The sequence below is a fragment of the Sphaeramia orbicularis genome, chromosome 13 (genome assembly GCF_902148855.1).
Source record: "Sphaeramia orbicularis chromosome 13, fSphaOr1.1, whole genome shotgun sequence".
Taxonomy (NCBI): Eukaryota; Metazoa; Chordata; class Actinopteri; order Kurtiformes; family Apogonidae; genus Sphaeramia; species Sphaeramia orbicularis.
In genome coordinates this window covers 7,848,318-7,873,249 of record NC_043969.1, presented here as the reverse complement: position 1 = coordinate 7,873,249, position 24,932 = coordinate 7,848,318, and the positions used below count along the sequence as shown (strand labels likewise).

Sequence of the window (24,932 nt, the reverse complement as noted above, 5' to 3'; positions counted from 1 at the left end):
TCACTGAGGCACATCGGCCTCCCGACCATGGTAAGATGTTGATCCTTTGGGAGACCGTGTGAATGTATAGAGCAATAAACTGAATATTTACAATGTGTATAAACCATAAGATGTTTAAGAAAAATTTGCTACTAATACTAATGACGATGTAAGCCAGAGGTGTCAGATTCATTTTAGTTCATGTGCTACATGAACGCCTGATATGATCTCAATTGGGCCGCACCAGTAAAATAATAATATAATAACCTATAAATAATGTCAACCCCAATTTTTCCTCTGTTTTAAAGTTAAAAAAAATGAAATGAAAAGGTTCTACAAACATATAAAAATATCCTTTAAAAAATGTGGCAAACATAAACAACCTGAAATTTCTTAAGAAAAGTAAGTGCAATTTTATTAAAATGATGCCTCAGTTTATTGTTCACACATGTGCATTACAACTTACAGATCATAGTGGATCTACAAATGCACAAAACATTTAGTAACAGGCAGAATATTGTTAAAATTCCACTTCTCTTGAAACATTTCGTGTTGTTCATATTTGTTCAGGTTATTCACATTTTTTGTGAAAGGACAGTTTGTAAATGTAAATATTTTCATGTAATTTTACCTTTTTACATTATAACAAAGACAAAAAAAGTTGTCATTATTTATAGGCTATTATGATAGTAGTTTACTGGTTTACTGGGCAGTATGTGACCCTTGACCTATAATGATTTTGCCAACCATGACTGTTAATATCTTCAGTGTAACTTTTTCATTTCACAAATTCATCGCATGGACCAAATTGGACCCTTTGGAGGACGGGTTTTGGGACGCAGGCCGTAAGTTTGACAATCCTGATGTCAGGTGTTAGAAGCTTGTCTGGCTGACAGCTGTGTGTGTATTGTGCCTGTATTACATAATCAACAAAAAGCAAATCATCAAGTGCGCAACACTTAACTGAACACACAGTTCACATTACACACATTTTCGCTTGTTCTCCCACACATACTTTCACACAGGACAGAGCAGCAGCGTGAGGACGGGATGGAGAGGCCATGGGGTCGTGGTAGATAATAAGGAGAAACAGAGGAGGCAAAGGGAGCAGTGGAGATTGAGTGAGAGAGGAATAGATAACAATAATAAGAGATGGATAGCGTGGGTCAACCGAGGTGCTGTAAGAACTGGAGGAGCAGACAGACAGAAAACCCTTCAGGGGATAGCTGCAGAAAATGATGAACAGATGGACGATGAAATGAAATTTTTTCTCATTACTCCCAATTTGTGAATGATGCATCCGAACTATTACCCCCACCTAATGATTTGCCAACATGCATAACAATAAACCGTTCCAAACAATTAAATGAAAAGTGCTTCTGTGTGTGGTTTCACTGAGCTCGGAGGAGTCGCAGCAGCTGGTAATTCTATTCAGTATGGTGTGGTTCCTATAAATTATTAATGGAGGGAAGGCAACTAAAATCCATGTAATACTGGACCATTGAGCCAGGCGCCTCCTCTCTTGTTTGTCTTTTTATAAACCAAATGAATCCACGTGGGTCTTGAAGATAACAGTATACTTGTGAGATACTCACCAACTTCATGACAGTATTTACCACCATGAAGATTCTCACTCTTATCTAATATTAAATTAGTTCAATATGTATATGGAGGACTGGGACATCAAATGACTGAGTAAACAACTAGAAAACAAACTTGAAGGCCACTCATAGAATGTAAACACGCCAGTAGTCCGCTCTTTTACTGTAGCATTATTAAAGCTGGAGTAGGCAGTGTTTTTTGGCATCAGTGGGTATTTAATAAGCTTATGGCACAATGTAATTCAAGTATCAAAGAGGAAATCAGATTCTTCTTGGCTCTGTTTACACGACTTCAGCCTGTGACACAGACTTCACAGGTCCTTTTAGAGAGGGTGCATTTGCGTTGGTATTGGTATTGGGCATTGGTACAAATGCATTTTCCCATACTCCTCTGGTAGGAGAGGGGAGAGTTGCAGGAGGAGGATGTGTATTGCAAAAGTTCTGGCCTTTTTTGGCTTTTCATTATCTGCACTTTATACAGCTTTAAGTCAGTTAAGAACCACATTCTATAGCCTATGTTTTCTACTCATTGGTCAGTTGGTGCTACTGGTTATTGCAACTGACTGTTACCATAGTAACAAAGGCATGAATATACATACGAGTTGAAAATGTTTCAAAATGAATTAATTTACAATTACTATTTATAGATGCTGTTTGCATAGTGTTTATTTTAAAGTATGCTGATTTGTTAGCAGCTACGAATGTGCTGCAACAGTTACAGTCTCATATCTGTTGAGGTGGTTGGTTAGTTTGTCAGTTCAACATATCTACAATAAAAAAAAAAAAAAAAAAAAGTAAAACTACAAGACTTCAGGTTTGACTTGAAATTTGTTTCCATATGTTTATGGATGTCAAATAATAAAAGTGGAGCATCAACAGGCAGGGCCAAGAGATGCAACAATCTCAAAACAAGACTGCGATAAAATTAAGGTCAATAAGTATGATAAGTTTTTGACACTACTTTATATGGAGAGCATTAACAGCCTGTCACACATAATGAACAGGCTGAAAGCTACACCTATGAAGCACCACGTGTTTGTACATATTCTGCTTGGCATGTAATCCACTGGAGGCTGTTCAACTAAAAAGGTAAATGTTGACATTAATGTAGTCGTGTAGGGATTGAAAAAAACAAAACAAAACAAAACATAAAAACGTGCTGAGATTAAGTACTGTACTTGGGTCTCATTTAGAGATGTGATGTTCCTGTTCCACAGACAAGAACAAAAATGCATGTAAAATGTTGCATTCAAGTACACCATGAAATCTAATCTTAAATGGCCACAAATGCTTAACAGGGAGCTTTATAGTTTTTCTTACATTCCTTTGTTAACTGTGGTTTAGTGTTTTATGTTTCAAGTAAGTTAGCCAGTGATACTTATTTCCTTAGCTTTCAAGCATCATCGGGATTCCGATTGGCAGCCCAATCAAATTATGTATTGTGAGAAAAAGTAACACGTGATCAAATTTTTTGCTATATTACTCACTCTACTAAAAGGCCTCAAACTGTAATTGTGCAAAATTTGAGTTCATGATGGGATACCCCTAAAACCAAAGGCTGAATCTTAATGTGCTGTCAGTTGTTCTTTGTGATTACACCCAATACATACAATATTAGCATGCTATCATTTTTACCATTAAATACGTGGCCAACAGAGCATATTTTCTCCATGACTCTAACAAGGCAAAAATGAAAGTGAAATATCTGCACATTAACATGAAAAACACTGTCTATGCAGGGAAGATAAAGCATGCATTACAGAGCTTTAAACAGCCCACACGTGTTTAATGTCTCAGCACTGATGTATCATGTATAGGCACCGTCTTGCGGTGAATACGTTTTATTGCGTCCTCCGATGATGCATGCTATGTGCTGTTAGAGGTTGAAAACTGCTGATGCAAACTAGAACATATTGTACTTTGATGATTTAAATCAATGAAAAAAATGTCCATGCACCAAAGACTTGAGCTATAGCAAATGGCTTATAAATGTTACACCATTATCCCAATTTTCCAGTTTCACTTTCTGGTTTTCTACTGAGAATGTAATTAAACACAGAAAAAGAAGTGTTTGATACTGTAACAGTTACAGTCTCATATCTGTTGAGGTGATGGATTCTGCTGTACGTACTCGTGGTGTCCCCAGCCCAGCTCAGGGAGGTAAGGCAGCTTCTTGATCCTGATGATGGAATCGTACAGAGAGGGCTGGAGGGACTGAGCCACAGCGTTGGCCAGGATCACTGCTATCATCACCGGCAGGATATGGGAGATCTGGCCGGTCAACTCAAACACGATGACCGCGGTGGAAACTGTGTGGGTGACTGCTCCTGACAAGGCCGCTGCACCTTTTGTTTGAGGAGAGAGGATGGTGGAGAAACATTTGGTGAAATCAGTGATGTTGCTTTGCTGCTAAGGATTTTAACACATTTTAAGAACCTGTGCTCAGTTTTCTTGAACAGACCCAGAGTTCTCTCACTTTCTCAGTAAAACAAATCTGATCCGCATTCCTCTAGATGCCGTCCCGTCCATCTTTTCTCTTACGCCCACAAGGCAAAAATTGACTTATTCTGTTAATTCAATACAAAAGGGAACCTCAATATTTCCAAATCTTTCCCCCAATAAAGCGCTGTGAAAAAATCAATATAAAAGCTGCATCTAAGAAGGTGGAGCAGTATGAGTCGGAGTGAATGATGCTGAATGGAGAAAATCCAATCCAACAGAATAAGATGAAGGCAGGAGGAAAAAAGAAACTGTGGTGATTTAAAGCATAAAAAAAGTGAAAAGAAACAAGAGCAGAGCGGCGTAGGAGGTTGGTGAGAGAGTCTACAAAGGCAGGATTCACTGTTCTTTCCTGTAATTTAATTAAGCCTGTTTGTGGCTGCCTATCTGTCTCACATAAATGCTACTGCTCCCCCTGCCCATCCTAACATTTAGTCCTTCAAGCTAGCCAAGAGATGAAAGTGTCAGGTCTGTAAATGGCTGAGTCATCAGCTACAATGCACCATAACAACAACATCAGCACCTGAGAAAAAAAAAAAAAAAAAAAAAAAGCAGCCATCACTGCCAGCCTGCAACAATGGCATAATCAGCACGACTGTCAACAAGTAGCACAGTGGAGGGAATCACAACACTGCATATCATTAGACATGCAAGTTCAGCAGGGGTGGAAATGACGTTGTTATGAAGGGACAACTGGAATTTGCAAGTCCTGGAATACATTCAGGCCTGATGGAAACAGAAAGTAACTGAAATGCAGTACATTTACATGGGTCTTATAATTGTGAATACTCTTTTTCTATGCATATTTTATATCATTTTAGGCCTTTATTTTTAAAGTTGACAAGAGATGGATGACAGTAAATGAGTGACATTCAACTGAAATCTGCTTTCACTCCTTCCAGGAAATACACAGGACCTTAGGTGTGTTACTGGTGGATTTATTCTACCTCTGCACATCAGTCACTGTCCTATTCCATGTTAAAACTGTTGGCAAACTTTATAATACTATACGCAGTATGAACATAGGTATATGACATAATTGAAGACAGCAAATATCTATCATGAAACATACTGACACAAATGACCATACCTCGGTAGCCGAGTTCAAAACATTACATCTTCAAAAGGCTATAACTAATTGAACCTATGAATAAACCTTTACACTGAGTCTCATTTCATGTGTTCACCCAAAAAATTCCAACACCTAAATATGTCCCCACACATGTAAATAATTGTCCTCGATACTTCATTTCAAATAAAAAAAAAAACCTCAGTGAAATTAAATCACATATACATATTGTGAATTCAATAATATCTACAGTACTTGAATCTGCAACTAAACTCTTGCCTTTAAATGTCACAAATTCAATACAATTTGGGGGAAATTTTTCTTTATTTTGGTGTATTGTGGTGTTTGATATACTTTCAGATTGAGAAAAATAAACCTAGGAAATCTCCTCATTAAGCCAAAAGCCACGTACCTTAAGAATTTTCACAAAAACAGGTCGAACAATAGAACCTTGTGCACTGCAGATTAAGACTTTTCATAGCATAATAAACACTGATCCATTTTTTCAGCAGCAGTGCTTTAACATATTTCATTCTTACTGATGAAATTTGAAGGAGTCACAAGAAACAAACATTAAACATGTTTTAATTGTATCTCACTGTTCAGTAACATTGTATGAGAGATTTATTAAGTTCCTAAAACCTAGGTCCATTACTACTATGAGAAATATATTAGCCTAACCTTTAGGCTTTTTTTTTAATTTTTTTATTAATACTATGAGTCTGAAAAGGGCCCATGCACATTACATATCGTTAGCATCATAGTATAATTGCCTAAGTCGCTTTGGAAAAAAGCATCTGCCAAATGCATAAATGTAAATGTAAGTCATATTTTTGACCAAATTGTGATATCTTGTAACTTTACTCTCCTAACACTGATGCTTCATGTGAGGCTAACAATATGTTTTTACTCATGCACTTCAGTACTAACAATTTTCCCTCCATTTTAATCTGATGTAAAAATGAATCATGTCATGTTTCTGTGTGATCCTATCCATTGTCTGCTTTAATCTGTTTCCTTTAAGAACCAACTGTACATTAAAGCAGAGTAGTAGAGTAGTAGTTGTTTATCAGTGATTGGGAGATCTAATAAAATTGTTCTCATAAGTATAACAAAATTAAAATTTATTTTGTTTAAAAAATGGCAAACAAAAAGAAGTAGGTCATAGGTAGTGCATTACGAGAGCATCGCTGTGTCTTTAACTCACCCACGACAGCGTAGCCTCCTGGCACTATGGGGTAGATGGTGCCATCTGTGTGAATGCCATCTGGGAACCAGGCGGCCATGCTCTCGCCAACCAGACGACCAAACGCTGCCCCTGAAATACAAACACGCACGTGCAAAAGGAAACAGAGACTCGGTAATCAATACCACCACTGGGAGCAGTACAGCTTCTAACAATGCTATTAACTAGTGCAGTGGTTCCCAACTTTTTTAGGCTCATGACCCCATTTTAACATCACAAATTTCTAGCGACCCCTGACATGCAAAATTAAGACTTTTTTTTTTGCTAAAATTAATTTATTTTTCTGTACTATGTTGAAAATAAACAATTTTAGATGACATTTAGGCTATATAATGTATATTATTATGGACGGAGGCAGAAAAGCCAGGTGTAGATTACTGCACAAAGTGAGAATTTTATTTTCCTTGGTCAAGATATGTACAGTCAGTCCAGCTTGTATTTACAAGGCTGCAAATTAATACTGAAAAACAAAGTATGAATTATGAAAGAGCTGCAGCATCTTAAACCGGCCACAATGAACATTTGAAAGATAAACAGTACCACAGTGCTTCAGTTTCAGCTTCAGGGTTTGTCATGTCTTTTATGTATTGGGATTGTCTCTCTCAACTCACCATATATTTTTTATTAGTAAGTTTCTTTTTTTTTTGTTTATCAATTACTAGAAATTTCAGGTGACCCCATTTAAATCCCAGGTGACCCCACGTGGGGTCCAAACCCCAAGGTTGAAAAACACTGAACTAGGGCATTTTTCTTTCCTTTGTTTTGCCATAATAACCCTAAATACAAATCTGCCCTTTTGCTACATAACCGGCTTGATTGCTAGTTGTAAATCCAACCTCGTGTAATGACTTGCTAACTCTACCAACTACTGTTGCTGCTACTTACCGATGACAAATACTGGCATAAAGGCACCGCAGGGCACTGGGATGGTGGTAGCAAGGGCTGACATCCAGAACTAAAAAAGAAAAACAAGACATATAAAGAAAGAACAGGGTGGCATTTCAATTAGTTTAGGAGTACCATTGTATGTGCCCCCAGATGATAGCCAAGTGGAAACGTCTACCTGCAGTGAGGAAGCATTCATGTGGAACTTATTGCAGAGGTTAGACTGAGCTGTCACTTTCACTCTTCAATTGGCAAAGACCCTGAAATAAAGCTCTAGTAATGAATGGGCTCCGCCGATTGGCTGAAGGTTTGCCAGGCGGGTGGAAGAGACGGATAATTAGGAAAGACAAACAAAAAGGGAAATGTCACCGCTGACAATGTGTAAGTATTATGGTCAGCTAGCTGTGTGCGGGAAGAGAGCTTTAAAGGTATGAGTCTTGAAAGGCTGGGCTGGCTATGCTGGACTGTACTGATGTCTAGGACATGATTACATTAATTATCATCAGAAATAAAAGCCTTCATGTCAGTGTGGACTTAAATGTTACTTTAGATGTGCCAGTGGGTGTAAATTGAGAGCTCAGATTATCTAAAGGGGGGTTTTAGGAGGTGGTTATTCATAATTGATATGGTGCATGCAGTAGATTTCAGCACAACACCATTTGGAGAACACAGGAGTACCAACGCACAAACAAAGAAATGATCAGCTTGGGATGGAAACAGCTGCAAACAATGTAGTCACCTTTCAGCTTTTCAACTAAAAGTATTTTCACCCTGAGATCAGACAGCCTTTCATTTTGGAACTTCTGTCCACATCATCTCAACTGGTGAACTTAAATAGTACTACATGTAATAAACCCCCAATGTTGTGCACAATCTTCTCCAGTTCAGGTCAGACATGTGGGGCAGAACTAGACAGGGTTGTCTGGCAGCAAGTTAAGTGTTGAAACTTTTCTAAATATAATGTACACTTAATCTGGCTTGGCTAAAATACCACTTTTGCTGCAGGCTCTGTCCACACCAGTACATTGCTTAGCCTCTATATTTTTTTACTGCTATAGGTAATCAGACTATAACAATATATAATCTGATTACTTTCATATGTGTAGGTTATAGCAGTAGTTTAGTTGGCTATAAAAAAAAAAAAAAAAAAGGAAGGCAATTTCATCTTTACATTGACTTAAACAAGTGTAAGTACAAAAGACATATTGATCAATGGTAGGCAACCTTGTGTTTCTTCAACAGCACAAGATGGACCCATATGTGGAAAATATACAGGGTGTCCCAAAAAAATGTATACACACTTTAAATAATTCTAAAGTAGATGTTTATTAAAATTCATTTAATTTTCAAAATGTAATAGAATTTACAAACATCATTTTATTGTTTTGTCACCACCTGTTCTCAAACTGACGTCTGTTCTGCTCCAGACACAGCTGACAACGTGAAGCAATGGAACTGCACACATCCCGAAACAATTCCCTCGGTATTTGCGTGCATTCACGTTCAATGGCTGCTCTCAATTCAGTGACTGTTGCAGGTCTCATAGTGTCAACTTCGTCTTTCAGGTATCCCCATAAAAAAAGTAATTGAGTAATTCTGCAGGAGAAAACATAACCTCCTTGACACAGGTACCTAAGTAGAAAAAGTCTGAACACACTTCACTAACACATAAAACGCATATAGTGTAGCCAGCCTTACACTATTTTTCATACTCCAGAATTTTCCTCTAAAAATACATCAAACTATTTCATGTAACTCATCTAAAATCAAAATACTTTCTTCAAACTTTACTTAGACCAAAACGCACATTTACACGCACACCCAGCGTTACACAAACCTCATCAGTGTAATACTCTGATGTTTCAAATAGACTTTTTAATTACACTCATTGCTCCATCTCTCCAATCCCTACATGCCTCCTGTTCTCTTCTTCTCTCTCCCGCTCCCTCTGCTCTGTCTATAGTTAGCTGTAATTAAGGCCGGCTGCCATGGTGAAGTAATGGATCTCCTTCTGTAACCCTACACTGCCGCTGTTTTCACACCCCGTACTGTGGGTGCACACACATACGGGCGTAGGTGTTCGCACACGCCCACGCACACACCATGACACAGACTCGGTGACGAGAATCAGTGCTGAACACGGCCGGGCGCCAGGGAGTAACAGACGACAACATTCACATAACACAGTGAATACACAAAATAGGCCCCACGGGAAGAATAACAGTCATGGGAATCATTTATGAGACTTTTCTCCTTCCTTCCCTTCTTCATTCGTTTTTGCGGCACATCCTCACATCCAGTTACACCTCAATAAGAGCTGGGAACCTTGAAAGGATCTAGTAACTCAAAACACATTTATTAGAGACCCTGATCTATGAGGCCAACTCCATGTGACAATGTGTTTGTCCCTGTGAAGCTGTGCGATGGCTCATCACTTGATTTTCAAAACCACAGAGTTGCAAACAATGCAATCTGATCCAGCTGAAAATCCCTAATTAGCCATAAAAAACAAAAAAACAAACAAAAAAAAAAAAAACAGTAACTGATCAGGATAAACTTTATTGTCCCAAACAGCAAATTTGTTTTGGACAGCAGCGCTACGTGTTGCTGCATTCACATTCCGACAGATATAATAACACACTCAGTCCCACAGTTTTGGAGTCATCTTAATCACCTAATCTATATATTGCACCATCCCCTCCTCGGTAAAAATGGGAACTATTTAGTAAAGTCTATATAGTGTGGGTAATGGCAGTGTCTAAAACTCATCCTGAGAGATAATAAAAAAATGTTGACATAATTCTTTGGTATTTATGCAAACTCTAAAATGGTGGGACAAATATATACTTAGATTATGCCTTTGGAATTACAGTGTAAAGGTCTACAAAAGTTTACTTTAAAAATTTAAAACTAAAATACCCAAAACAGATCCAAAAATATCAGTAGTATTTAGTTTCAATGTAAAGATTTTTGATGTTATGTCAGAGATGGCTTTTTATTGTATTGATATAAATAGGATTTTTGATGTACTTATGGAATCTGACATAGGAATTTAGGGTAGGTTGAAGGATGGGGTAAGGGGGTGGGAGATTATAAGATAAACTTCATCCCATTCCTTTTCGAATGTTGGACTTTCTTTTATATAATCCTTTTGCTGTTTGGTTTTAAGGCCAACTTGAAATAAATAAATAAATCAATAAACAATTTATTCACAGCCATGGGCCGAGAAGTTACAGTGAATGTCCACTAGAGGGAGTACTGGGTCACTGCTCATGAAAACTGACTGCAAGGTGAAGTTGAGGATGAAAACCAGTAAAAAAACAAAAAGTGAAAAAATAGAAGTACTATTTTTGTTTTCACCTGGGACACAGTTCTAAAATACATGTAGAATGTTAAGTTTGTCATTTGCTGATCTACATTTCAGAATCCTTCTGCTGTTGACAGCTTAGAACACAGATGTCAAACATATGGTCTTATGGGCAAAAACCAGCTCACCAAAAGGTCTGGCCCGTGAGATGAATTTGTGAAATGCAAAAATTATGCTGAAGATATCAACAAGGGTATAAAGAGTGTCAAAATCCATTTAGTTCAGGTTCCACATTCAGCCCAATTCAATCTGAAGAGGGTCAGATCAGGAAATAATAACATAATGACCAATAAATAATGACAACCCCACATTTTTTTCTTTGTTTTAGTGCAGAATTATGTGAAAATATTTACATTTACAAAAAAATGTGAATAACCTGGACAAATATGAACAACCTGACAAGTCTTAAAAGTAAGGGCAATTTCACAAGTAGTAAGGGCAAGTTTTACTTGGTGCATTTGTAGATCCACTGATCTGCAAGTTGTGATGTACATGTGTAAATGACAAACTGAGACAGAATTTTGATAAACTTGCACTTATTTTTCTTAAGGCATTTCACATTGTTCATGTTATTCACATTTTTAAGGAAACTTTGTGGATGTAAACAGTTTTCATGATATAATTTTACTTATTTCACTGTTATTATTTTACTGGTCTGGCTCATTTGAGATCATATTGGGCTGTATGTGGCCCCTGAACTACAATGAGTTTGACACCCCTGCTAGAATATCAATACTCCATATAACCCCTTTTCACACTTATGCTGCTACAGAGTAAACACTATATTACATATCAAGGCTGAAAAGATGTTAAAAAAAAGAAAAAATGCCTGTAATTCTGTATGCAACACTTTAAAAGAAAAAAAACATGAATAATTTGGTATTTCATGGTCTTATGTGAGCAGAGGAGACTACTCCAGACACAGAGCTACTGCATGTGCATGACAGTGTCGTCTGAACCAGCTGCTTATCTACTCATAATAGCAGTCACACTCATATACTCACAAACACAGGTGAGTGTGTCAGGATGCTGGCTGCCGTTTCCTCTCCGTCTTTACAGGACAGGAGACTAAACCATGGCAACAGCAGTGATGTGCTCACTGTCTGCAGAGTTACAGGTTGCCAGGATGATGGAGTAATAGCCAGGAAAGGAAAATGACTCCTTTTGACTGTAAATTCAAGTCAGTGCATTTTACATAAGCTCTAACCTTTGTCTACATGTGTGGACCAAAACATGAGCCTGGAGTTTACTCATTAGTACTATGGGCTGTCAAAATTAATGCATTAACACAGATTAATCCATCATCAGTAATCGGATTAAAAATTTTAACGCAATTAACCCATCGGCCGCACAGAATGACTCTGAACATCTCTGGCAACACATTTCAGGCAGTTTGTCCAAGTACAGTTACCGTTGCACATGCACAAATGGGCAGTTGATCTGGTAGTGACAGGCAGCAGAACCAACCCATAAAGATAGAAGATGGCCCTCTGGATGGGAAATCTGAGTACAAAAAACCCCCAAGATGGAACAGTTGTTTCAAGTTGTTTTGTTGAAACTATTGAAGGTGGTTAATAAACATGTTAACTGCATATATATTCCCTTCATTCTTGAGTTTGTTTGCTTGTGCAAAATGAAACGGGATTAATATAGATTAAAAATGAATGATATTTAATTGTGATGAATCAAAATTAATGTGTGACTAATCCGACTAAAAATTTTAATCGTTTGACAGCACTAATTAGTGTAAGATTGGTGATATTATTATTTTCTTGGTGAAATTATGCAGCACAAAAAATTATATTATGCTATAGTTTGTTTTTTTTAAACCCTAAGGATAATTTGCAGCAAGTATGCATTCATGTAAACAGATGTTACTGAGTTGAAATTAATACAAATACATAATTCTTTTACCTTCATTATTCTAAAAAAGGATAATACTGAAACATTAATATTTCCATTATTTTGTGGATAATATGGTGTAGTATTAATATAGTTCTATGAAGTGTAAAACTTCAAATCCCACATTCTAGCTATATTTTCCCAAGATGAATGATTTTAATTTCCTTGAAACTTTTTTTTTTTTTTTTTTTTTTTTTAGAGGCAAAGTGTTACATTACATTAATTGCAGAGATAGCTAATTTGTCACACTGTTCTGAACTGGGAGGACTATGCGAGTTAAGTCTGCAATGAGCTACTGCTTTATTTTTAATTAGGAGAAAACTCTCAAACAATGCAGGTCAGTGCAATAATGCTGACTGTACTGGTTTTATAGTCTTGTAAACTCAGTTCTGGCCTTTGTGATTAACTTAAGTTTTAACTGATATACCATCTGTATCATTAAAAAAAAGTTTCTCAACACTTTTATGTGATATTCGCTCATAAAAATGTGGAGTTCCATTAATTTTTTACACAATCCTGAACTTGTAAAAATGTGAATGGCAGGTGAATCATTTTAACTGCCATTTAATGTCTTTTATCCTTCTTGTAATTCATGCAGAAATAACAGCATAGCACATAAAGAAAATAATACTGTTAATATTGTGTTAATGAAAAATTATGAACAGGAACAAAATACACATTTGTTTTTAACATATCTGACCACACTCTGAATCAATGTCACTTCATCTAGGTCTTCAAGATGCACAGTATAACTCTTAATACTGAAAGAAGCCTCATAAATTCTACAAACACAACATGCAGCACCATAAAAGAATAAAAATGATGAGTCTGACATTTTTAGTACTTCTCACTGTCTGATACTATAATTGAAAGACGATGGAACTTAATTGACACTTAAGACATATTAGCATCTCCGGACTTATTTCTATACTTGATATTTGCTCTATAACTATTTATGTCTTTCTGGATATCACTGTATCACTTTCTTTGCAGCAGCAATGACTCACTTCCCCCTGAGGAATCATTAAATTTTCATCTCATCTAATCTAATGTAATCTACTAAGTATATGTCTCACAGAGGTAGTGCACAGCCATCAAAATTTATGAGGATCTCTGACCTCAAACTGAAGAGGGACTTCGATAAACCATCACAGAACAGAACAAGAGCCTTAAGGCAAGAAAGGTGAGTTAAGGCTGGATTGGGTTATTAGTCTAAAACCCTGCTCAGATAAGTGGAGAACTGTGGACTCCAACCTGATAATCTCATGCATTAAAGCCAATTAATACTTACTTAATGAACCACATTAATTCGGATGCTTGTATGACTTTAATGAGACTAATAAGTTATGGAGCTGCTCTAGGGCTAAACTATTTTAGTTTGTAGATGAAGAAAGTAATTATTCTGAGTCAACATATGTGGCTCAGATTTCATCACTACATATTAATAAAAGGTTTGCTCCAGTAAAAAGTCTAACAACTACCTTTAAAGCTTCAGGAAACAGAAAACAGTGGAGAAATAGCAGAAGTTGAAAATACACAGCACCCTTCTATATTTCTTCTTGGTCTTAAGCATAATTCATATAAAAAAGCAAGTGTGGTTTGGGAAAGAAAATAATCTGTCCAAAGTAGAGGATCTGCCATGTTGCTTCTCTGGCAATCCATGGTAGAGACACAACTAACGGAGTCTTGACATCAACTAGTTAGCACAGGGGTCAGCAACCCTGGTCCTCGAGAGTCACTGTCCTGCATGTTTTAGATGTTTCCCTCTTCCAGCACACCTGACGGTCGTTATCAGGCTTCTGCAGAGCTTGATGGAAGGCTTATCACTTGAATCAGGTGTGTTGGAAGAGGGACACATCTAAAACATGCAGGATAGTGGCTCTCGAGGACCAGGGCTGCTGACCCCTGACTTAGCAGTTCTCTCTCTGACTTACTGATGTACATTATGTTAACGTATTATATAAGTATTATTTAAAACTGGAGCCAAAATTAAGGAAAAAACACTAAAGCCTCCTGCTGAGCCTCATGCAGCAACATTCTCTTCAATTTCTCTTCTATTTTCTTGTTAAGAAGATTCAACTCTGGAAGAGCCAAACGTTCTTACCGTCCAAATCTGCTCTCCAATATGTCCTGTCAGATTCTCTTGGACATGAAATTACTATGGTACTCCATGATGCAGTGAAAGAAATATATTAGCCTAACCTTTAGGCTTTTTTTTTTTTTTTTTTAAATACTCAATTTTGAAAATTCAAAACTTTACTTACTATAAATCAGCTCAGGAAGCTGCCTTTGAAACTCGATTTTCTTCTTCACTTTGAATAGAAACTTGCCCTGAAATGGTGTTAGGATGGAAGGGGCACATGTCCGCCATTTATTGGTGGAAGGTGGTAATGAGGCCTGGCAACTGTCTTTGAAGCTATGGTCTGTTTCATTCCATTATGTTGTCTGTCGTAATATTGTAACTTTGGTGCTTAAAAGGTTTATTTATGGGTGTAGGCTATAGGTAAACAGACTGACCAAAAAATATTGACTATTTCTTTATCAGGGTCTGAATGAAGATGGTTCAACTGCCTGTTATACACTGGATTAACAAAATATACTACAAGATGGAGGGCCATAGTTTTTTATCCTTTTCAAGAAAATCTGAAAGGATTTATAGGTAGAGAAATAATAGCCTACTTGTACTGTTGGATCTTGTTAGTGTTAGCTTAGTGCTGCAAAGTTTGTCTCATTGGTCTGTTTTATGAAATCATTCATGACATATGCTGGTTTCAGACTTTTAGCAAGGTTTTGATATTTACCCATTCAAGTGCTTGTTGTTTGAGTTGTGTTTTATTTTCTGACAATGTTTTGTTGAGCTTTTAGCTGGTGTTGTTCTGGTTACGTGGATGTATACAAAAAGACACTTGACTATACACATATGTGTATATTACTAGAAGTGTTGCGTGGCATTACCATGGCAACACATACGAAATCGTGGCTGCTGGGGCCAAATGGGTTTAAGAGGGTAATACAGTTAACGAAAACTGATGACTTTTCTAAGATTCTTTGTCGACACTTGGATTAAAGAATTACATCTGGATTAATTCTGACTGAAACTGCTCAATGACTGTTAATTACAGCTGTCAATCACCTATTTAACCCTCCTACCTATCTGAACACACCTGTGACTAAACAAATTCTGGACATAGCAGGGAAACAGAAGTCTCATATCACTCAAAAACCACTTGAATTACTATATGATGAAATGTAATTGTGTATTTTTTATCCAGTAATATTAAAAAACAGCTTCAATGATTGTCACTTGGGTCCAACTTCCATCTGGCTCTGGCAGTCTTGCACAACATCACTGAAATATAATGTAACATGCAAACTGTTTTTCCATCTGGACTTCATGGTCAAAGCTGGAATAAACTAGAATGTTCTCTTTTAACTTCAAATGCTTTGCAGAGTATATGCACAAAAATATCAAAGTTGGCAACCATGAAGATAAACCTCTAGTTTAGCAAGGAGAATATAAGGTTCACTGCATGCGTGTGTGTGTGCGTGTGTGTGTGTGTTCCTGTCCTTAGCTAGTCATCTGTTGACTTTAGCTGACTGCCTTTCATACATTAGCTAGTGCTGTAGTGGTCAAGAAGCAGACGAGAGGCACTTAACAACTCAAGAGAAACTGTTAAAACTTTTCTAGAAAATCCGACCTGAAACCTCTACACAGAAATCAGTGTATTGTCGATAACTGTTAGCTTAGTAACAAAGTTTGCCAACATCAGCTAACATCCGGTCCTCAGCACATAAGTGACTCCAAAGTTAACTTCATATAAGCACATGTACATCTTCCATAGTGCACATTTAAGTAATTTTCTATTTATTTTGTCAGTTTCAACTAAAAATATCTGACAAACTGATTTCCCCTGTGTGCAGGAAGTCAGACTATAAATAACTCCTTCACTGTCTAAAAATGGTAAATGACACTACCTCCCTAATAAGTGGCACATAGGTATCTGTTCAAACTTAGTCTAATATTTTAAAAAGGTCAGTCTTCTGGTGTACAAATGAATAAAGACTAAAACCAAAACCGGGGGATCGTAAATGAGGGAGAGGAGAAGGATACTCAGGTCAAGGATATCAGTTCTGACGTAGTTTCCAGGACATGTGTACTCTATTTAATTTGTCAGTCATCTGGGAGTCCTCTGTGCTTGCCAGTGTGTCACATTCAGAGGACAGTCTATCGCCTGGGGGCCTCAGGGGACCCTCAGGGGCCCTTCGTCTACTCCCATTCCAATTACAGTCCAGCCAGTTCTCTGTCACTTTGAGGTGCACACACACGCACACACACGGTCACACATAACATGCAGCGACACATCACAGTCAGGCTGGAGGACACACACACACCTGTTTTAATAAACGCATTCCTCACTCCGAGCTGTTGATGTGCATAATTGCACACCACTAAAAATAGCCTTTACCTACAAAGCATGCTAAATGAGTTTGTGAGAGTTTGTGTGCGTTTTAAAGTGTGCACAATAAGTTACACAAAAAGGTCCACAACCAACAAGTGTAGAAAAGTTTTCAAAGAGCAACATTTCACTTTCTTTGTTCCATGTTTTACTTTGTTACCAGAAACACATGTAATTAAAACCTTTGTTGGAGGTATAATTTGCTGACCTGTGAGGAAGGAATTCTTGATACTACACCTTTCCCCCAAATCTAGCAGCTGGAATGAGAACCTTCCTGGCATCAAAAGAAGCAGCAAGACAAGATGGCTGCCATGTCGAATAAAAGAACCATTCATTACTGAGGAGAAGAGGGAGAGCGCAATCTCCCCTTTGAAAATCACCAGGCTGAATCCAGGAAAACCAAAGGCTGTAATTAGACAGAGTCATTACAGCTTCACTTTGAATGTTGTGCGTGTCATATGAGATTCTGGTTTGTGTGTGTGTGTGTGTGTGTGTGTTTGTGTGTGAGTCGGAGCATGCCGGTAGATAGATGGCGACAGCAGTTCAATGAGATTTGTGCAGGTGGAGAGATTAAAGTTAGAAAAGTGTGAGTTCGCTCTCACCTACAGCAAATGTCACGAGATGGAAGTGCTGCATCTCATGCATGCACAAGCACACACAGGGTGGACGTCACCGTGAGACGAATGACACTTACAGTAAACGCATCAGATCATTAGAGGACAGAAGGGTGATATGGGATTCAGAGACCAAAGGTTTCATCAAGAAAAGTAGGTGCAGTCAAAGTGTCTTTGTAAAGCAACAGAACTGTTCGTTTTTGAGATAAGGCTGTCAGATGTTCTCATTTCAGATGCACACAAAAAAAACAAAAAAAGGATAAAGTGAGACAGTTCCGACCATCACTGCAGTGCAGACCGTCACACCAGCACTTCTCTGCTTACATAACTTTGACACCAGAGCTTCTGAAAAGTGCAGGATACTCATTCCATTCTACTACAGAATGTGTTATTCTGCACGTCTGACCTTAAACACAGCACATGATTTTTGTTTCATATTAGTGTCATGTGGAGGCATTTGTAACTTCAAGCATTGCGTGCATAACAAAATATGTGACTCAAAGGTTTTTTCTTGTGGGATCTGAAAACATCTGGCTTTGGTGACTCCTAGTGGTAAAATCGAAAGCTTGTTTCAGAATCACTCTAAACATTAGAGAAAAACAAAGGGACACATATGTGCTTCAGTGGGGTTTTTCATAGCTATTTATATTACATATTCAAGTAACTTAACCACCAGCTGTCAAATTTTTCTGACTAATAAATGCTTTGTAACTTTCTGTAGTCGTTTACATCTCATGCACCACTGTTTCTGTCTGTTGGTGTGTGTAAAATGTATTGTCCCGTATTTTCATCCTCAGATAAAAATCCTTCCATCTGTGTATGTTACTTGTCATTCTGTGCTGCTTTTCTTAACTTTAACTTATTATAAAATATCAAGTAACATACACTGCCTGCAACTAGCTGCCTTTGTATTGTCTGCACATGTGCAGTCACATCACACAGCATCTTTCTGTTCAGTTCCCACACATACTTTTATGCTCTTGAGCTCTCGATGCAGAGAGGGGAAAGTTACCACCTCTGTTTTTGTGTTACTTTTTAAAGGGCATCTCTATTCAGCTGAATAAAGCAGTGTAAATGAATGAGGGTCACATAAAAAAAGCCAATCTAATCAAAACATAAGTAGCCCTCTCCTTCAGCAGAAACTGTGGCATCAGCACCAGCAGGCAGGCAGGTTAGGTAATATTGGACTGAGTTCATCGGGGCTTTTTACACATCTACTTGGCCTCTTCTCATCACTTAGACCGAGGAAAGACAGGATGATAAGTGGTGAAGCTTCAAAAGTTAAGTCTATGTTTTATGGGAATCGATCGGAGCCTTTCTGGAGCCAGCATCCAGCATCCAGCAGCCGTCATCACACTCAGATACTTTGGCCATGGTTTCAACCTCTTGTTTTCTGGTCCTTCTCAGTCTCTAGCTTTAGTTTCAAGCCATTTCTTCATGGCTTCTTTTAAAGTAAAGGCATAAACATCTAACTTTGCTCAAAACATTTTGCTCTTTCACAGTTTTCTTGACCTTTATTAACATCTGAATCAGGATGAGCTGAGCCCCATTCATCTACATCAGCCTGGACTAACACTGAGGTGTGAAGACCCGCCCTGGACCTGTACTTTTACACAGATTCCATCAGTGCTTTCATTTAGCAATACAGCACCTCAGTGAACGGAAACTTTAAGTGGCCTCCTGGGAACTTCACTCTGTAACAGATTGAGTGGGTGAGTGAGTGGGCAATGTTCCAACTTCCTTAAAAAAAAGGGGAAAAAAAACATCATGTCCCTTTGTTCTGCACTAGCAAAAAGAGAAGATGGGCTTGGTTCCAATGCTTTCCCATTAGTCCAGGTTCAGTATTGAATAAAAAGGGGGAAAACCTCCCACTTCTAATATTTTCATGTTCAATTCACCTTCATGACCTTCTCTTATCTTTACAGCTGCTCTAACCACCAGCAGCACATTGTACCAACCAAAGATACAAGACTTTTGCATTTTTCATTGCTTCTTATTTCATTTAGAGTTTACTTTAAGAGTTTAGTTTTAAAAGAGGGATTGCTCATGTTTTTAAAAAAAATATTTTCTTTAACTCTAGTGTGTGTTTTACATTTTCATTCATTAATTTAGAGTTAGCTTGGGTATTTTTCTTATGGTGAGGGATGAGATTCAAAAAGGACAAAAATCATTGTGCCTTCCTGTTGATTTTTCAGTCAATCAAACTTTATTTCTATAGCACTTTTCATACATGTTACATGTAGCACAAAGTGCTTCACAACAAAACCCCCCACTGTCCCGCGGTTGCAAATAAAAATACAAGCAACAAAGTAAAGTTTACAGTAAGGGTTTAATTAAAAGCTAGACTAAAAAGATAAGTTTTAAGTTTACTTTTAAAAATATGAACACTTGCAGCGGACCTCAGGTCCTCAGGTAGGCTGTTCCATAGTTTGGGGCCATAAAAGCTGAATGAGGCTTTTGACCCATAGTGAAAGATTTGGATGAACTGGCAACATATACACATACTTACCCTCTGCTTCCATAAAAACACACACAAGAGTACTAAAGAACTAGAAAATAGATTTCATATCCATCCAAAATGTAAGACTTATCTATGAAATAAATTGATGAATAAACATCAGATGTAAAAGATAAAAATAGGACCAATGTCCCTGTAGTTCACCGGCATGTTCTATCAAGAATCATTAAGTTGAATGTGTGAGGTTGTCAGGTTCTGCCACTATGTTACAGTCCTGTGGTCTTGATGCACGAAATTCATCTCCCAATAGAAGTGGGTGGTACTTTCACTGGAAGATAACTCAATAAGTTAAACAAAAGTCCAAATATGACTTCCTATCAGTGGTCAAGAGTAACTATATTGATATCTCTAACCATTTCCATATTGTAAGCCATTACAATATGACCCTTTATAAGTACAGGCAAATTTGTAATGATTCAAAAATTAATCAATTCAAAAATCAAAATTTGTCAAAACTGTTAACAAAGGTTGTAGACATTGTACCAAGGAAGCTACATAGAAAATTTGAAATTAATCCAACCAGTAGTTTCAGAGAAGAATATTGTTGAAATCTAGACATTGGTGACCTTGAGATTGACCCCTCAAGGTCACTCAAGGTCAAAGGTCATGGACCCAAATAAAAGTCTATTGCCACATTTCTAGTATGTGGGACCAGCTTGACTCGACTCGACCCAGGTACCAGGTACTATTCCTGGAGACTGTTTCCATTATCGACTTTAGACTACCTGGTTGTCATAGTGACAATGTGCATAACTTCCGTGGCATCTGCTCAGAGAGTTGCTGATAAACTCACTCGTTGGCGTGTTGCCCCCTCAAGCTCACGCTGAATCTTTTCATTGGCCACCAAGGACAGAAATGTCTGAACTTCCTCGACTGACCACAGTGTCCTTTTGTGGGCTGTCATCATGGATTAGCCAACTGGTATATTTCCTTAAACTTCCAAATCTGTTTTTTATTTTTAAATGGTGTGTCGCACATTGATGACACAGAGACAACTCTCTGACCAATCAGTGGTCTGCAGTGTTTACACATCACATTTTAGTATTCCTTCAACCATTTTGGAACCTCAGCCGAGCGAGTACTAAAAAAAAACAGTACCGGGTACCAGATTCCAGGTTCTTGTACGTAATGGAAACACAAAAAGGCCAAGTTGAGTCAAGTCAAACTGGTACCATGTAGTGGAGACACAGCAAATATATAACTTCCTATCAGTGCTCAACAGTAACTATATTGATTCCATTGTCACGTTATAAGCCATTAAAATATGGCCCATTAAAAGTAAAGGCATATTTTATATTTCAAAAATTTGGAATACATAATAAAATAAATTCTAAATTTCTCAAAACTGTGAACAATTTTTGTAGACATTGTCCCGAGGAAGCTACTTATAAAATTCAAAATGAATCCAATGCTGTTAGTGAAAATGGCTAACAAAGACGATGCTGGACACAGCGCCCTCACAACGGCTCATGACCAATCGGCCGGTGAGCTAAAAACTAAACACTTTCTGAATAACCAGGTGGATTTCAAAATGCCGATCAGCTATCATGATGTTTTGTATGAACTGTCCTCTTCCTTACCTTCATAACGATGAAGAGGACGAGGGTGACGAACACGTTGACCTGTGGGTGTTTCCAGGCTTGGGACTGTCCAATGTAGTCGAACTCCTCAGCGATGCCCTGCTTGGCCCACGTGCGGTTGTCCAGTAAAGTCACCAGAGACTCTTTCTGGGTGAGCTAAAGGCCACAGGAAGTCAAATCATCAATATATTGCTAAGTGGAGGAATGGACCTTTTTGGAGAATCTGAATCTTTTCACCTGGTTTTAACTGGTTCATAATGAAAAAATAGAAAGCACAAAAGCAATCTTGAAGGTATCTCGTTAAAAGCACTGCATTATTGTAACTGCCAACTATCCAATAATAAAATATATTTTAGCAACTCATTTTATACTTTGATGGTTTGTAGAGGAGTTCATATGGGCTATTTTTATACCAAGCCATGACATACAATACTTTGTAGTTGATGTAGCACAGAAAAACTAAATCTAGCTTTATCTGAAATAATGTAAAATGCACAATTCTGTTTTAAAATGTCCTGTGGTGTAAAGGTGGAGGCAATATTGGCTCTGATGGTCTTATCACAGACATCCTCCTGAGACCCAGCTATGAGTTTTTGTCCTTTGCAGGGGACAAGAGTTTCACAGCTTTACTTATCGATTTTACTTATTAAATGTGAAAAAGCCAAAACTTTTACTTTTCTGGGTCTCAGGAGGGTATATCAGAATCCCCCTTGCGTTTATATCGGCCAATATGAGAACTTTAAGCTAAAGTTATACTACCTGACATATCAATAATAAAATTATTTTACTCTCTGATACCTATATTGGCCTGAAAAAAAATCCAGCACCAGTTGGCCTGCAGACCCAGCATCAACTTCGAACATTACAGGTACCAGAGCTAAGACTGAGAAATATGATTGAGAACATCACTTAGATAACAGAGCATTGTATTGTATAAAAACATTAACTTTTCACTGTATGAAACCAGACTAGTTAAGAGGAGAAATCCCATGAAAAGAGCCATGCCATATGTCCCCAAGAAAATTTTTCTGTAAGAACATCATCTCCTCCTCGAAGACACACTATAACCAAAGATTTAACGTTTCCTTCTGCTGCTGCTGATATTAACCACAACAGTTGGGGAGATTCAGGACAAGCAAGATTGACAAGTCAAAGACGAACCTGTTTTTGCTCTGCATGCAATTAAGAGAACAGTGACAAAAAAATATTAAAATGTTTGCAGAAATTTTTGAACAGACTGCTGTGTCCTTAAGAGTGTTCACACTGTGAAAATGACTTCATGTTCTTTCATTGGATTTTTTAAACATCACCTACTAAAGTTTTGGCTCTAAGTGTGTGATTATGAACCACATTCAAATTGAGGTTTAACACTAAATAAAAACAAAATGCTGATTTTGATTTGGTGAGCATCACATGCACCTCTGTCGTGAAAACTGATGCATGTGTGCTGTGTAATACAGTTAAACAAAAATAACATGGACTGCATAGAGCCAGTCCTCCAATTCTGCATGTGCAGCAACGTTTTCCAAATTGTCACAGCCAACTTAGTCTGTCCATATAAACATTTTCTCCTGTATTTGTGCTTGTAACTGCCTGTTGATGCATCCATTTCTCAGGCTAATATAACTCCATGTCTGACGTTCACCTTCCATTTCTCCTTAAATTGCATCAATCCCTGCTGTGCTTCTGGTCTTTGAAGATGAAAAAGTAAATACTAGTGTTTAGACAAGAAAATCTTCAAATGCATATATCTACTGTACACCAGCACAGAACGATGATGTGCTGGAAAGGCATTAAGAGACATCACTGGAGATTTAAGATAGTGAAAAGGGAGTGTCAGAAGACAAATTCATCTGGAGTCGTTTCAAAGCTGGAACAGCTGCAAACACTGGGGTTGATATTGTCGCCAGCCACCACAGAAATGATGACTGAGGAGTATGTGAGTGTAACAGTAAGATTTTAGATATAGAATTTGTGTGTGTGTGTGTATACACTCCAGAGAAGGGCTTGAAGACGAGTGGGTCAGTGTGGGGAGATGTAGTGTTTCTAAGGCCTGACTCAGCCTGCCATGAGGAGGCAAAAGTGAGGGATAAAGAGTGTGTATGTGTGTATGAGACCTGAGGATACAAAGAATATTCCTCCTCTAATTCAGATAATTAGACAGATGAAGGCTGTGTAATTGGAGAGAAGTCACACTCTTTTATGAGTCATCCCTGAAGCAAAGGGACAGCATCCAAGTCACACAGATGATAACATGCAAGCAAACCTGCAGTGTGAGTATTAAAAAACACCCATGCCAAGACATAAATGGCAATCAGGCTTTTGGGTAATATAATGATACTAAATGGCATGAATACACGGCTGATCTGTCCAGAGCAGCTGCATAAAAATACACAGCATGTAGAAAATCAACATCAATTCAACATCATTCAAAAAATAAGGTCAAAGTATCAACTTCCAGATCATCAAAAAGGTAGAAAAAATGTTTGAGACTAAAGACTGCATTATTCAGTGTGTAATATCATACTCTAGTTTGGCTTCTTCCTTCATATGTTTCATTGTGTTGGTTTAGTCCCAAATGACCCATGGCACAGTTTGGTTGAGGGTGGGAATGTGATCTGACCTCAATCCAACCCAACTACCAGGGGCACTCCAGAAGTTTGAGCTAAATGAGTCCTGTAGTGAGCAATGCTTTGAATTCTGAGATGGGTCACAGATATGAGCAAATACCTACTTTGGTATTGGTCGATTTAATTAAATTGCACAGTAATGTTTTTTTCTTACAGAAATATGCTCTAGTGCTGAACACAGGACCTTCTACCTAAATGCATTTTGCTGATCCCACCACAAACACATGGTCTGAATTTGAGAAAAAACAAACAAACAAACAAACAAATAAAAACAATTTGTGCAGATTTGTCATAGGAAAAAAAATAGGACCAATGGCCCTGTAGCTTACCGGCCAAATTAAAAGCTTTGGAAAATGTATCCAGATGCCATTTATTATCACCCAGTTATGTGTATTTATTATATTACAGAAATACCCCATGTTTTGGTCATATTCCAATCAGATCTGTAAAAAATTCCAATTCCAACTTGATATCACTGATTCTTACTGATTTATTGGATCAATCCACTTCCTATCTCTTATTATGGAAACATTTTTCAAAGTCGCATCAAATCCAGAATCAGATCTGGATGGAAATAATTTCAAT

The 24,932-nt window shown here is 37.7% G+C and overlaps 1 protein-coding gene across 2 annotated transcripts in view; it reads right to left on the bottom strand.

Moving 5' to 3' along the window:
- The window catches only part of clcn2c (chloride channel 2c), a 212,325-nt gene that overhangs the window by 42,579 nt on the left and 144,814 nt on the right, over positions 1-24,932 (bottom strand). For both annotated transcript variants that reach the window (XM_030152536.1, XM_030152537.1), the window contains 4 exons: positions 21,718-21,873; positions 7,280-7,349; positions 6,356-6,466; positions 3,712-3,925 (listed from right to left, as the gene is read on the bottom strand). In XM_030152536.1, the coding sequence (XP_030008396.1) occupies positions 3,712-3,925; positions 6,356-6,466; positions 7,280-7,349; positions 21,718-21,873 (551 nt within the window). The remainder of the gene's footprint in view (positions 1-3,711; positions 3,926-6,355; positions 6,467-7,279; positions 7,350-21,717; positions 21,874-24,932) is intronic.